The following is a 16,115-nucleotide window of genomic DNA, read 5'->3' as shown; positions in this document are numbered from 1 at the left end:
TTTCACTTTATTTCTGGATGTGTCTGAAGAAAATGCTTCAACATGGAGGAATAGAAGTGTAGAATGATAGAACGCAGCTCTACAGCTGTTTATAAGTTGTCATTAGAAATGAGCGCAATGCTGCCTCATGCAGACCTCAGCCTGCGGTCATAACGCCATACAAGACCTGGAAGTGAAGTTAGTTACAATGATGTTACGATAAAAAGCGTGAAAAAACACCAATAGAAAACTGCTTCTAAATTATATATCGATGCAGCTGACTGACAGTGGAGGAGCACGGCAGCACTCTCGAGAGCCACGGCTCTGCGATACTGGATTAAATTATCTTGTTCCCTCGTATATAATAACTTCAGGGAACAACTTTTTATGTCGTTCCCACACGTTATTTTTAAATTTTTTTACCTCTATAACCACTCCGGGGCTCCGTGTTCGCTGTAGTTTTTAGAAAGCCGGTTCAGGATCTCTTCCGCCTTGTAGGTAGCGATAACGCCAGCGATAACTCCGCCCCCAGCTGATGATGCATCAGGCCCCGCTCTGGCCCCGCTCTGACCCAGCAACGATGTGTGGCCGGCTTACCACTCGTTTAACCCCTGGTAGGCCGGGGCTTTGGCAGTGGAAAGACAAAGAACTGGTGCTCAGTCTGGCCCTGGACCAGAACTAGAACCTGGTTCTTTCTGGTGGAAAAGCCCCCTTACATGGCGTCAATCCTCACTGTGAATAGAGTGTGACAACCTTGTGTGTGCAGATAAACAACAAAAACCTTTTCAAAAACAATGTTGCCTTATTAAACTATTCACCGAGACATCTTTTTTTAAACAAAAGGCATACCTGCTCTGTAAGAACTTAGTTTTTATTTTTTTTAATCAAGATCCAAGCAGTGTTTAGCATACTGATGAAACATTTATCACAAAATACAGTTAAATGTAGAATAAGAAAGAAGAATCCTTTAAATCCTATAAAACCACCTTACTTGATGATTTCTGGGGCTGATTGGAGGCATTAGCAGCCGGTTTTGGTCCACCGGACTCATGTTTGACTGGAGTAACCTTCACAGCAGCGCCCCCTGCTGGAGGCTGTCTCTCATTAAGGTACGTGAACAGTTAAAACCTCTGTGCTCGACTATTGGTCTGTTCTTACAGGGTTCCTAGTAAGAGGTTCTACTGTACACATAAGTTAGAGGCTCTTAGCAAGGTGGCGCTATTTTTTCAGCCGTCTTTTTTCGAAGATTGACCGTCCACATGACGTCTGGCTGCCTCACACTGTCCAGTGAAATGGAGCTGCTGCGACTTAAACTGAGTTTAGCAGCAGAAATACTACTGCCTTTCAGTCTGTTTCATTCTAAGCTGAATTCGTTAATTTATTATTTTGCAATGACTTTTGGACCTCAAAAGCAAATGAACTCGAAACAAGAATCCCTTTTTTGTACTTTGTACTCAGTGTTTCTAGCTTTGTAGTCAGAAATGTGTGAGAGCTCCTTATTTCCCTGGAATACTTCAAGACTCGACGTTTCAGAATATTTCATTGTGCCACTTGACTGATCTTCTAAATGCAGACACTGGCTGTGTTTGAAGGCTCCACTGTGACTTCCAGTTCAGGGTTTATCTGTTATCATTGATCTGTGTATGTGTTCACTGTAGTTCAGCTTCTGGTCTTGGTTTCCCAGTTGACGTCAAATTTGTGTTTCGTGTTAAAAATGTGTGTTCAGTCCTCTGAGACAGGTTCATTGTGAAATGTCCTCTAGTTTCTGGATCACCCCCTTTTTTGTTGCTGCCTGACCACAAATCAATGTCGTCCTCCGGTTGTGTCCAGGGTGTCAAACATGCGGGCCAAACCCTGCCAGCAGGTCCTCTCAGGCTCCGTTTACAAGACAATGTTTCACGTGACAACACCTAATACGTTAAAAAAAAAAAAAGGGGGGGGGGGGTGCATTTACACTGCAGCAGCAGACACACTGACAACAAAGTAGTGTTGGATTATTTTAACTTGAATTCCTCTATGTAGTCTGCCATTTTAGCTTCACTGGTAGAGACAATAGGATTGCATCCTCCCATGTGTTTTTCACTCCATTTCCCTCCATGTTGGTTTCACTGATACTCAGACAACAGCCTGTTGACATGTCAACAAGTACCTACGGCATTCTGGGAAACAGGAACCAGCCTTAGAATGGATGAGTCGAGGACAGGAGTCCACTATGATTGGCCGGAGTGGTCAAAGGTCATTGGGAGGACCGCCTCTCTGATTCAAGACCCTGTGTATGTGTACAAGCTCTCTCTTTCTTTCACAGTAAGTGTTGGAGGAGCACAGCCATCCTGTGCAGCTGACCATGTAGTGAGAATGTTTTTGTTTAATAAATAATTGTGTAAATTTGTAACGATCTCAGATCTGTTGTTTCCATAAACCAGCCACAGTTTTAGGAACATGCAGAATCATGAGAATAGATATAAAATTAATCTAACAGTAGTTCGTATGTTATTACTATTAATCTATCATAAAGACTATACAACTAGAATACAGACTGCAAGTCATACCACTATGATTCTGCCATGTTTGTTTACAGAAGGAAAGGGAGGGAGTGGGAGATATGAGCATGCACAGTAAAAGTGCTCTGTCGCCTCCATCAGTCTCTGAAACTACAAACAAAAAAACATCAGGCTGTTCAGATTTTATTTTAGGAAAATGTAACGAATGTGATAAGTTCTGGATGTACTTGTATTTTTCTTCTGGGTAAAATTAGGTGAAAATGTCAAAGCTGTGTTTAATAGTGCAGCCTGTTAAAAATCACATTAGGCTGCCTGTTACCGCTGAACTAAAATGATTGAGGCAGTTATTAATTGGTTCATCAGTTCCCAGTGTCTCTGTCTGTGTGTGATGGCTGCAGCAGAGAAAAGGACGTAACAGTCGTACAGCAGTTGGTGAGAGAAACTTTCTGACTCTTATCATCTGAGGAAGGCGAATGATGAACTCTTCCATTCAAAAGGACTGGGACTGATGGTTTTACTCTTATGAAAATCTGGTTTTGTCTCATAAAGAATGAAGTATGATTTTTGTAGTCTGTTTCCAGGATGTGCCAGGTCACCACTTTTGTAAACTCTGTGCCACCTTTTGTAACCTTCAGTGTCTGGATGCCAGGAAGGACGTAGATCTTTCTCAAAACAATTCACCCTTTATGAAATCACTCCAACTTCATAGTTCGACAAACTCCTGGACACCCACTAAAGGTTGTACCGTGATTTTGTCTCTTCTTGCAAGAATAATGTATTGAAATTCTTTCAAACTTTTTAATCGCTCTCCGTCTGATTCCTGTGTTTTCTGTCTCCTGAAGATTTTACTAGGAAATTCTGCTGACGTTGACATCGTGGACATCGCTGTTACCTGGATTAACTAACCCAGACATTCTGGATCCTGATCAGCATTAACAGGAAGCAGGTTATCAACTCACTGGTTCAACCAGAGTTTCCCTTCAGGATCAGAGCATTGACAGAATTCACATTTACCATAGAGGAGCAGTTATTCTCTGAGATTATGAAGAATTCAAACACATCCAGCAGCTAAAAGCAACACTGCTGCTGCAGCCAAAGCCAGAACCTTCCTCACTTGTTAATGCTGACTTGGTGAGATTAGAGCAGATTAATTCATGGTACAATAGAAACGAACTCACTTTCACTTTATTCCAGCAGAAAGGTTCCAGGCAGAGCTTCCTCACGGCTCTTCTTTTACTTTACATTTTACATCCACTTGTTCCGAGGCGGAGGTTCCTCCGTGTGAGTGTGTTTCCTGTTGCAATATTAATTCATCACTGTGCCAGGTGTGACCATTAATCTCATGATTCCAGATCAACCCTCATGGAGCTAAACAGAAGAACAAGAACAAAAACATCCTTCAAAGTGCTGATTGACAAGACTTTATTATGTCAAAAGGATTGCATCTCTCCCTAACGCGCTCTCATAAGCTCCTCCCACCATCTGCACACCAATCAGAATCTTCTAAGAATGGGCAGGTCATTTTCCAAGAGATCTGATTGGTCAGGAGGCGGAGCTTTATGCTGGTTGATCTCTGAACCAGAACATAACCCGTTCTGGAGCGGGTGAGAGGTTCAGTAAGTTTCCATGGTGATTTACCAGGTAAGAAGTGAACCAGAGTTTATCCTGAAGTTATACCTCGATTAGAAATAAACCAGAATTAGTGGTTCGACTGGATCACACACACACACACACACACACACACACACACACACACACACACACACACACACACACACACACACACACACACACACACACACACACACACACACACACACACACACACACACACACACACACCAGCAGTGACAGACTGCATTAAGAAAAACGTGATATGTATTGAAAAACCTTTATACAAAAATAAGGGTCCAGGAAATGTGATGAATTTAAAGTCAGTGTTCAGTCTTCTCCTTTTATTTATTTAGATTGTTTTATAGCCATACTTATGTAAAGAATGATATGTAAAATATATATATTGGCTTTGTAGATGTGATTCATGTGAAGTCCAAGTCACTGTGGCAGATTATGAATTCATACAAAAGTGCTGAAACAAGTGCTCTGTTATTTTGCAGAGGGGTAAAAGGTCTATAAACAGGGCAGATAATTAGTGGCACTGAGGGCAGAGAGCCAGTCTTCTGGTCAAACACCAGGTATGAATAAAACTCCTGTCTGATATCAGTCTGTCTGGAGCTGTTGGTCTGTGTTTCCAGGGACTGCAGGACTGGAAGGATCTCCTCCAAGTGGGAGTCCAGGGTCCTGCAGGAGCTGCTCCCCCTGAGCTTTTCGCACAGGCTCACGCTGCAGGCCCTGGCTGCAGGCCCCGGTCCTGGGCTGCAGGCCCCGGCCCGAGCTGCAGGCCCTGGGCTGCAGGCCCCGGGGTGGCGGCCCTACTCGCAGGCCGACACGCTGCTGATCTTGGCCGTGTTCTCGCTCCAGGGCTGCAGGTTCTGCAGGGCGAACAGGGAGCTGTTCTGTAGGCACAGCGGGTCCGGGGTCACCGGCTGGTTGATGGTCTTCTGGAAAGCCTCCTGCTGCAGCTGCATGAGGATCCGGTTGGCCTGCTGCCGCTCCGCCTCGCGCTCTTCCGCCGTCTGCCGCCTGCAGCGCGCACCGGGAGACATATGCACAGTGAACACGAGGCCGCGCACAGTGTTCTCATGGACGAACGTGAGGGGAAGAACTAACACGAACCAGACCGAAGTTCGCTTCAGATTCAGCAGCTGAGGGGAAAGTTAAGGGAAAATAACCTGACATGCGGAGCGACTGTCTATAGAAGACGTATTGATGTAAAAAAAAACAAAAAAACATTTTGAGTGACTCATAAACTTTACCCAACAAATATTTTTGAATTTGTCTAACCTTTATTCTCTTTGTGAAAGCGCTGAAGGGTAAATATATCACAGATTATATTTTCATACAAAGACCACTTTGGACCAGGTCCAGAACGTAAACTTCTCAAATAGGGACCAGATAATTCTACAGAGGCCAAACCTTAAAAACAAACAAACAAACAAACAAACAAACAAACAAACAAACAAACAAACAAACAAACAAACAAACAAACAAACAAACAAACAAACAAACAAACAAACAAACAAACAAAAATAAACACCCAGTTTCAGATTTGTGAAACCTTTATTCTATCTGTTAAAGTTACAAAAGACAATGACCAGAATCATCGTGATTTCTTTTCCACATTTGCGCAGCGCGAGACGACAGATCAGAGCAGCTTCAGCTTTGATATGAGAATTTGAGAAGTCGAGGTGGTTTTCTGGACCTGGTCTAAAGTGGCCTAGGTATAACAATAACAGTGAAATGTGCGCCTTTTTTTTCATTTACACTAATAGAATAAAGTTTCAAAAATCTAAAGGTGTACTTTAATGAATGTTTATCCGCTTGTCTGGTCTTGACTTGAGAAGACTTGAGAAGTCCAGGTATCGTGGTTTCGATCTGGATCTGGTCCAAAGTGGTCTATGAAAGAATAATCTGTGACATCTCTCCTTAAGCATTTTCACAAATAGAACCAAATTCAATACTGGTTGTTGGGAAAAGTTTGTGTTAAACCAAAAATATACAATGTTATTTACATCAACATAAACAGAAAACGGATAGTCACGCGACATGTCAAGTTATTTTCCCCTTAAATTTCCCCTGAACTGCTGAGAAACTAAACATTTTAATGCCCTAAATGTGAAAAGTGGTTAATTTCCGCAACTGACATTTAAAATGTTGTAGTCATTAATACATAAAGTACGTAAAAGTTTTACTGCCAATTCCCAAATTATCATTACAATTCAGAATTCTGAAAATGAAAAAATCACTTTTTTTTAATTCTAATTTTGATTGATACATTCCGGTAAAACGTCACAACTCTGAATAATTTATCACAGTTTCTACATTACAAGCTGTTTTTTCTGTTTTTGATCTGCTGATACACACACACACACACACACACACACACACACACACACACACACACACACACACACACACACACACACACACACACACACACACACACACACACACACACACACACACACACACACACACACACACACACACACACAGGTATTACTGCTGCGCAGCACATAAAATCCTAAAATATGCGGGAAACAACCCTGAAGCTTTAAATTGAATCCGTCCGCTGATGTTCTCTCCCACTTTGTCAGTTCAGGGCGGATAAACGGCCTCAGTTTTGCGGCTCTGAACCAAAACCCACCTCCACTTGGTGCGTCTGTTCTGGAACCAGGTCTTGACCTGAGCATCGGTCATCTTCAGCGCCTTGGCCAGCGCGGCGCGCTCCGCAGAGGCCAGGTACTTCTGCCGGTGGAAGCGTTTCTCCAGCTCGCAGATCTGCAGGCGGCTGAACGACGTGCGGGGCTTCTTCTTCTTGGGAGGAGTCCGGTTCTGGTACGGGTGACCTACACGACGTGTGACAGTGAGGGGTGAGAGGGACACTGGACAGGACGGAGCGCAGGGCAGGACGGGGCAGGACGGAGCAGGACGGAGCGCAGGGCAGGACGAAGCGCAGGGCAGGACAGCAGCACATGCAGGGCAGAGAGAGGAGGGTGAGAAGCAGCAAAGCATTAGGTTCCGGTCCAACAGAACCGGGTGACTTTTCAATGCAAGGATGACACAGTCTGATCACCACGAGGGCCGCAAAATATAATAATAATAATAATAATAATAATAATAATAATAATAATAATAATAATAATAATAATAATAATAATAATAATAATAATAATAAAGAAATTATTATTATCTTTTGTGTATAATAGAAAACACTTTATTAATCAAAGAGTGAAATTCTGTAGGGTTATGGTTAGATGATTTTATATCAGCATGATATGAAAAGGATTAATTTTATCCAAATTTAACTAACATGCATTGATTTTTAACCAAACTCATTATTACAGTAATTAAGTTTAATTTATACCTGCATTTTTTTTAAATGATCACATTCAAATTACCATTTTAATAACAAGAAGCAACAACAACAACAACAACAACAACAACAACAACAACAACAACAACAACAACAACAACAACAACAACAACAACAACAACAGCAATAATAATAATAATAATAATTTTCAACGGGCCTGCGGTCCGTCTTAAGTTGACAAACTTTAATAAATTAATGGTTTCACGTGTAACTTTAGAAGATGATTGTCATGTCATGCGTATTTTGATCAGATGTTAATTGAAATCACACCAAATTACGACATGAAAGACATTTCTAGGATGCACGACGGTAGATTATAGTCTATTAAATTAGCTGCATATTTTCATGACTTGTCGTCAAAAAGACATTTCTGCTGTACTAAAGTTCATAATCCAGGATTTACGTGCATTTGTAATAATACATTTATATTTATTGTTTATATTTTACACCACAAAGTATTAAAGAAACATTATCTTCAAAGAATCTTTGGAAACCTCAAACCAAACTCCGTCACTTTGAATAGATGTATTTATTTATCGTCTTGTTTATTTCTGAGTTCGCTTGAAACTTTGGCAAGAACACAATACTGAGTAGACAACAAAAAACTACAGTATTAAATGGGTTTGATCAACACGCTTATTTGGAAAGTTCTGCTATTCTTGACAGCAGCGAACCTAAGACACGTTGAAACATTTACACTCAGCTGAGGGTTTTGTGAGCGTGGCTCGTGGAGGATTTCAAATAACACAAAAGAACCACTTTCCCTCTTTTGGCCCGTCGCATTGAAACGCCACAGCCACACGGCGATACAGTCTTTGAAACATATTTTCAGGGCGCTTGACTCATATTGAAAGGATGTTTTGTGAGTTAGTAAACGTTTTACTTTCCTGCAGAGTAGATTTTAGAAGCAGTTTTTATTAATGTTTCATTTTCTTTGAAGATTGTTCTATTAAGATTAGTGGCGTTTCAAGTGAGTGTTTTTTTTTTTTTTATAAACTTAAAGGTCCTCATTTAACCCCCGGATAGCTCATTTGGTAAAGCATGAGACTCTCAATCTCAACGTAGTGGGTTCATGTCCCACGCCAGGCGCCCCCTTCTCCACCCACTGGAAGGTTCTTAATCGGTGCAATGTGATCTGGGTGACGGTGCTCAGACTGACACCCCCGTGACCCGGAAACGGATAAACGGGAGAAAATGGATGGATGGAAAAGTCCTCATATGGGACGGATTCAGATAGAAATCAGGTCATATCGGTGTATTTTTCCATTGTTTGCACACAGAGTAGCTTCAGGAGACACGACCCAGATTACACACGCACACACACACACACACACACACACACACACACACACACACACACACACACACACACACACACACACACACACACACACACACACACACACACACACACAATGCTATGCCTCTATCTAACCGTAATCGTATCTTCTCGTACGTTCATGTGTCAGTTTGTAATTTGAATGCACAAAATGTATTTATTACATTTTCCACAAGTATGAAGGATTACAGACGTCATTCATTCACTCATTCACTCATTCGTTCATTCATTCATTCATTCATTCATTCATGCTTTGCTTTAGCTCCTTGTGAATGAAGAGTGAGAGGAAACCTTCATGATGAGACTCCAAAAGGCACAACGATGGTTTTATATTCCTATAATTACATGAAAATTAAACGCACAGTTTCACACTGTTATTTACAAATCAAATTATTGATGAATATTTATTGAATTATATGACTGTGCCTTTAGATCATCTGTTGTGAGTACTTGTTGCCATCAAATAAACCGAAGTAGTTGACTCATTAAAAGTTGAAATGTTTGCCTCTGATCAAACCATAAAATATTCAACCTTTCTGCTTTTTTTCCCACCATAAAAAATAGTTACGAATTCAGAAACGTCTCTCATTCGTTGCAATAATGACAGATATGGTAATGTTTTAGAAACAAGTTCACCAAAACGATCATTTTATCTCTCTTGCTTCAGTCTCGCAGTCACAACAGACCCAAGGTGTTTCAATCTGATCATAATACAAAGGTACATTTAAATAGAATACAATCATTTAAAATCAGTTAAATATCAGACAGATAAATTCGAAAATTGGTAAGCAAAAACAAAACATTCCTGACGATAATAATAATAATAATAATAATCATTATTATCATTATTATTGTTATTATTATTATTATTATTATTATTATTATTATTATTATTATTATTATTATTATTATTATTATTATTATTATTATTATTATTGTTATTATTAATAGTAATAGTAATATTCGTAGTCTTAGTATTGGTGTTAGTAATAGTAATATTAGTAGTATTAGTATTAGTATTAGTATTAGTATTAGTATTAGTATTAGTATTAGTATTAGTATTAGTATTCAGTAGGACTATAATAATGCTGATGCTGCTGTGGCTGTACCTGTACCTGTGAATCTGTCTTTGGTGTAGCGCCGGTTGCTCTCCATCCAGGGGAACGTCAGTGAGCTCAGGTTATTACCGGGCGGACCGGACGGGTTTCCGCCGCTCAGGGGCCGGTGAGCCGGGACACGGATGACCCCGGCGGGGGTCATGTTCATGTTCATGCCCATGTTCATGTGGTAGGGCCCGCCGAGAGGAGCCACTCCGCACGAGCTGCTTGTACCGTTATATCCGCTGTTCGAGCACGGGAATCCGCCGGTGACGCCGCCTGCCGCGCCGCCGCTGTAGGCCGGGTGTCCGTAGTCCGGCTCCTGCATCCTGGCGCCCAGCATGCAGCTTTGCTCCACGGTGCTGAGGATCTGGTCGATACCGAAGCTGATGGGCTCCAGGTGCGTGTTTGGCTGCTGCAGGTGCGCGCCCAGTATCCCTATGTGGTCCATGGCCTCCGCGGCCCCCGCTCCTGCGTGAGGAACAGAGGGAGCTCCAAGCGCTGCTGCCCTGACCCTCCAGTCTGGTCCTCCTCACGTTATCTACTGAGAGGCTCTGTCTGTGTGCGCCTGCAGGAGAGCTGCCCCCCCCCCCCCCCCCCCCCCCCCCCCCCCCCCCCCCCCCCACACACACACACACACACACAAACCAACACCCCCACCCCAACAACCCCGGGAACCCATCCATCAACCAAGAGCCAGCAGACTGCACCGGTACAGACACAATCAATACACAAGATTCATTTAAACATCTCACTGTTTCTCATACTTTATATTAATGCTGGATGAGACGTGTGTCCTGCAGCCCTGCAGCCTCATTTCCCCATGAGGAAAACTATTCTAAAACTATATTCTATTCTAATCTATTCTAATCTGTAGAAGCGCCATTAAGTTTTAATGTCATCACATAGAAAAAAACATTTTTATCTGATTTCTCACAAAAACCGTAACAGGTCACCAAACAACAGAAGGCCATGAAAGTGCTAAATGGCTGGAAAAATAAAAGAAGTACAGTTTTGGTAAATATAACAAAAGTTTAAACTTTTATGATCTGTGCTATCTTCATTCAGAAAATCAAACCTGCTTGATTTGGTGTTTGAGAAAATGTCTTCTTTGGTCACCATTGAACTGGACGGGAAGCTGCCGAAGAGCCCCCTGTTGGCAGGGAGAGGGACTGCATACATACGCCTATATTAAATAAAAAAAATGTCTAAATCAAGGGTTCACCACTGCAATTTGGAAACACATTAATGCTACGATAAAAGCTTATTTCAGTTATGGAAACGAATCTAATTTAAAAATATCATCTGTCGTGTTTCCAGAGCAGCTGCACATGTGGTTACTGTGAATATTGTGTGCTTCTCCTGCTATAGTCTATGGTGTGTGTAAACGTGTGACAGTGTTTTATTGAACATTCACGGTGTGAATCTGGCTGACAATCAATGGTCATTTTATAACTGAACAATAAGGTGGTGGTTTCTGTTTACGTGAATGTTTTCTCAATTCTTCTCTTGGCGAAATGATCAAAATAATTAAAAATGATCTCATGGTTGCAAAGGTTACGCTCTGTAGAGACAATACCCTTAAAAAACAAATAAACAAAAAAAGAACAACAAACCAAAAATGGCATCTCCGTAGAAATCGCAGCTCTTCAACTGAAACGTGTTCCTACGGTTATAATTTACAGTAATTAACCCGCGAGTACGTTATTATTGTGCGTAATGACGCCGACGTTGTGAGTGCCTCAGTGCAGTAATGTAGTCTTTGTTAGAATCTTCTTTATTCCAATGATGTAAACAGGCTTCAATGATATATCTTTAATTTAAATTCAGATTTTTTTTCTCTCATCCAAAGTACCCATCCTCACCGTCTACAAACGCGGCCTTCGCGCGCACCATATAGTGTATTGCATACTGACCAAAAACTGGTGATGGATAAAACCCAAAATAGGAATAAAAAAAATAAAAAAAGGTTTGTTTTTTCATCTCATACTCTGCACATTAATTTAACTCCTGAAATTTGTGAAAAGCAGGAACAATCATTCATTTCACTTGTGCAATTAATTGAATCAAAGCAGCGAGAGACAGTGGGAGGAGGTGTCTGCAGCGGAAGCTTAATAAATGGGCCTAATGGGCTGAAATTGCACATTATGAATCAATGTGAAAATAGTGAGGTTGCATGCAGGCTGCTGTGGTGAAGCTGGTGTCATTATTAATTCATGCTTAGAGTGATGACATGACTCTGCTTTCATTTGTTACAACGGGAAGAGCATCGGAATCTCATGAAATCTGGAGCTGGAGCGCAGTTTTAATAAAATAGCGGATTATTCTGGACTCTCCAGAAATATTAATGACTGCAGAAATGATCAATTACTTGGTGCTTTAAATGAGGGCTGTTTATTGTCCGCTAACAAATGGCTGTAACTTTGTTTAATCGTTGATCATAAATAAGCAGCAGCCCGCACCACATACCAGCACAAACAGCAAAAATTAAATGAGAAATTAAACCGAGAGGCTCATTGATTTCATCTCCATGCAAAAGCCACTGGGACTTAATTACTTTAACTCGGGGCATTAAAGGATTAATATTTGATATGCTATGCATAGTTTTTATTGGTCAATCAGCCAACATGAATTTTTAATGCACAGCAATGCGGGTTTTGCTCTGAATGTGGTCCAATAATGAACATTACTGGATGAAAATGACTGCGCAGTTCTAAAAGGAACGCGTCCACCTGATCCGGCAATTTCCCTCATCATTGATTATGTGAGACGCACCGCGGTGCATGCTGGGTGCGGTGCGGCGTTTTCCCTCTTCTTTATTTGTTTTTGCCCTCGTCCTGTTCGGCAGCTTAGGCAAAAATATTACAGTGCATCCGGAGAATATTCACAGCACTTCACTTTATCCTAATTTTGTTATGTTGCAGCCTTATTTCAAAATGGATTAAATTTATTTTCCTCAAAATTCTACACACAACACCAAATAATGACAACATGAAAAAAGTTTTGTTTTTGAGGTTCTTGCAAATTTATATATAAAAAAAATGTAAAACCAAATAGTGACATGGAGATATTGACAGCCTTTGCTCAATACTTTGTTGATACACCTTTGGCAGCAGTTACAGCCTCAAGTCTTTTTGAACATGAAGCCTCAAGCTTGGCACACCTGTCTTTGGGCAGTTTGGCCCCTTCCTCTTTGCATCTGCTCTCAAGCTCCATGAGGTCGATGGGAAGCGTCGGTGCACAGCCATTTTCAAATCTCTGCAATGGGATTCAAGTCTGGCTCTGGCTGGGCCACTTGAGGACATTACAGAAATGCTTTGATATCTTGGCTTTGGCCTTCGGGTCGTTGCCCTCCTGACAGATGAACCGTCGCTCCAGTCAGAGGTCCAGAGCGCTCTGGAGCAGGTTTTCATCCAGGATGTCTCTGTACGTTCCTGCATTCATCTTTCCCTGTATCTTGACTAGTCCCCCAGTTCCTGCTGCTGAAAAACATCCCCACAGCATGATGCTGCCACCACCATGCTTCCCTGCAGGGACGGTATTGGCCTGATGATGAGCGGTGCCTGGGTTCCTCCAAACTTGATGCCTGGCATTCACACCAAAGAGTTTAACCTTCATCTCATCAGAACAGAGAATTTTATTTCTCATGGTCTCAGAGTCCTTCAGGTTCCTTTTGACAAACTCCATGTGCCTTTTACTGAGGAGTGGCTCCTGTCTGGCCGCTCCACCGTCCAGGCCTGATGGGTGGACTACTGCAGAGATGCTTGTCCTTCCGGAAGGTTCTCCTCTCTCCACTGAGGAACTCTGGAGCTCTGACAGAGTGACCATGGGTTTCTTGGTCACCTCCCTGACTAAGGCCCTTCTTCCCCGATCACTCAGTTTAGAGCCAGCCAGCTCCAGGAAGAATCCTGCCGGTTCCCAACTTCTTCCTCTTCCAGATGATGGAGCCATGGGGCTCATTGGGACCGACAAAGCAGCAGACATTTTTCTGTAACCTTCTCCAGATTTGTGCCTCGAGATAATCCAGTCTCAGAGGTCTACAGACAATTCCTTTGAATTCAGGCTCGGGTTGTGGTCTGACCTGCACTGTTAACTGTAGGACCTTTTAAAGACGGTGTGTGCCTTTCCAAATCATGTCCAATCAACTGAACTGACCACAGGTGGACCCAAGTCAGCTGCAGAAACATCTCGAGGAGGATCAGTGGAAACAGGAGGCTCCTGAGCTCAATTTTGATAAATTTGCCAAAATCTCAAAAAGAAAGCTTTTCTCATGTTGTCATTATTTAGTGGTGTGTGTAGAATTTTGTGGAAAAAAGCTATCTAATCCATTTTGGAATAAGGCTGCAACATTACAAAATGTGGAAAAAGTGAAGCGCTGTGAATATTCTCCGGATGCACTGTATGCAGGGGTGGACTGGGGAAGAAATCAGCTCTGCTGTTTTCAACACTGCTTTTTGAACAAAAGACAAAAACTGACAAAGACGGCAGATTTGGGTGGTAAGCAGGGGAGGATTAAGGCCCCGTTTACACGACAACGAATTCGAGTGTATCTGCAAAACTTTCTTCACTTTTGGGGGGTCCGTTTACACGACAGCAGTTTGCAGATGCACTGTATCTGCAAAGTTTTTAATCTGGCTCCCAAGGTGGAAAGATTCTTTCATGGCGCTAATCCCTCCTGCGGAGACTGATGGAGGCTACAGAGCCTGTTACTGCGCATCTCCCCTCCTCCCTCCTGCTCATCCAGTTGTAAACAAACATGGCCGACCCGTAGTGGTACGACCCGCGGTCCATATTCTAGTTTTATGGTCCAGATCAGTAGTTTAATAGTTGAGACTCTCCCCTGATAGCATCCGATGTGTCATCAGTCCATCCGGATGTCAGGTTCTCTCCATTTTCTTCACGTTTATAGTGTATTGTTCTCTGCACACATCTGCGTAGTTTCCATTACAAAATCAAGCAACAGCGCCCTCCAGTGGCCCGGCACACTAACTACATCGTTGTCTCTGTCCACTGCTGCAGTGTAAACACATTTGGGGAAACGGGGCCTCAGATAGTCATGACACACACACACACACGCACACACACGCACACACACACACACACACACACACACACACACACACACACACACACACACACACACACACACACACACACACACACACACACACACACACACACACACACACACACACACACACACACACACACACACACACACCTTATAGACTATATATTTATAGTCTAGGTTCTTGTGTGCCACTGTCCTAACAATCTTTATCTAATTGTTCAATGTGCAGCTGCTGTGAAGACCAAATTTCTCCATCTAATCCAACAGCCTTGTAGTTTTGTTGTAACAAAAACAACAAAAGGTGTTTGACTAGATTTTAGCTAAACCAAGACACAACATCTGCAGCAGCAGCACAAACCAGCCTGGCTTTATAAAGCAAATCAAGCAGATGAGCAAAAACAAATTCAACATAAACAGTAACACAGATGAATATATAAGGAATCAAATCTATTAATAGAAGGATCTTAATGGCAGCAATGAACAGCAGCCCAGGAAAAAGATTTCACCTTCCATGGCTCTTCCTGGTTTCCCTTGCTGAGAGTCTTTGATGGGGATGGTAAAGAGAATTTTCTGAGAACATCATCTCATGGCCATCAGAGAGGCGATTCAGTCTGTTTTGGCTCATTGTGGAGCTCAGTTAAATTTTCAAAAGTCCAGGCTTCTAGAATGAGCGCCCCCCACTGGTAGTGGTTACAGGTAAAGTCATATAGAGTCTCAGTGTCAACATGTGGAAGCAGACTGACTCTTTCCTCTTCCAAGATTCAGCAGTGAACTAGCTGAGCTGTTCTCCTTCATGAATCCTCTGAATTGTTCAATTTTAATCCTGAAAATCTTCCTCTAGATCAGTGATTCCAATCCTTTTACTTGAGGGACCCAAATGTTTTACCTTTGTAAACTCAGGCGACCTCCACCAGCCATACAATTACAAAAAAGTTCATAACAGCATTTATGTGAAATCGTTTCTTTGTTATAATCTGTAATGACGAGTTGTGTTTCTCTGAGGATAAACTTTGATTTGACTGTTTTTCACCCCAGAAGATGAATTCAGCTCTAATTCTATTCATTGTGTCTATGAAGCCATATTCGATGTAAAAAAAAACCCTAACAGTTTTCTTTAAAATTTGTAGAATTTACT

General features: G+C 42.0%; 1 protein-coding gene across 2 annotated transcripts; it reads right to left on the bottom strand.

Annotated features, from left to right (window-relative positions):
* Positions 1-3,886: 3,886 nt before the first annotated feature.
* Positions 3,887-10,456, bottom strand: tlx1 (T cell leukemia homeobox 1). 2 transcript variants are annotated; one of them, XM_080481216.1, is made up of 3 exons: positions 9,928-10,456; positions 6,745-6,982; positions 3,887-5,120 (listed from the first exon to the last, which is right to left on the bottom strand). In XM_080481216.1, exons 1-3 carry the CDS (start codon positions 10,358-10,360, stop codon positions 4,910-4,912), a joined length of 882 nt encoding a protein of 293 aa, XP_080337342.1. In that variant the 5' UTR covers positions 10,361-10,456; the 3' UTR covers positions 3,887-4,909. The 2 variants fall into 2 exon arrangements, with proteins under 2 accessions (XP_080337342.1, XP_080337343.1); XM_080481217.1 differs by having other exon boundaries at positions 6,745-6,946; positions 9,928-10,455.
* Between the last annotated feature and the right edge of the window lie 5,659 nt (positions 10,457-16,115).

The sequence above is a fragment of the Lipophrys pholis genome, assembly GCF_963383615.2.
Source record: "Lipophrys pholis genome assembly, chromosome: 15".
NCBI lineage: Eukaryota > Metazoa > Chordata > Actinopteri > Blenniiformes > Blenniidae > Lipophrys > Lipophrys pholis.
Note: the sequence above shows the minus strand (reverse complement) of the source record. Positions and strands in the feature narration are given on the sequence as shown.

Bases quoted from the DNA above. Each gene is read 5' to 3' on its own strand.
- tlx1 (XM_080481216.1), bottom strand. From the start codon at position 10,360: ATGGACCACATAGGGATACTGGGCGCGCACCTGCAGCAGCCAAACACG. The intron at 6,983-9,927 runs GTACAGGTACAG...CGTCCTGTCCAG, and splicing joins CACCAAAGACAGATTCACAG to TGTCCCTCTCACCCCTCACT. The intron at 5,121-6,744 runs GTGGGTTTTGGT...TGCGCGCTGCAG, and splicing joins AACAGACGCACCAAGTGGAG to GCGGCAGACGGCGGAAGAGC.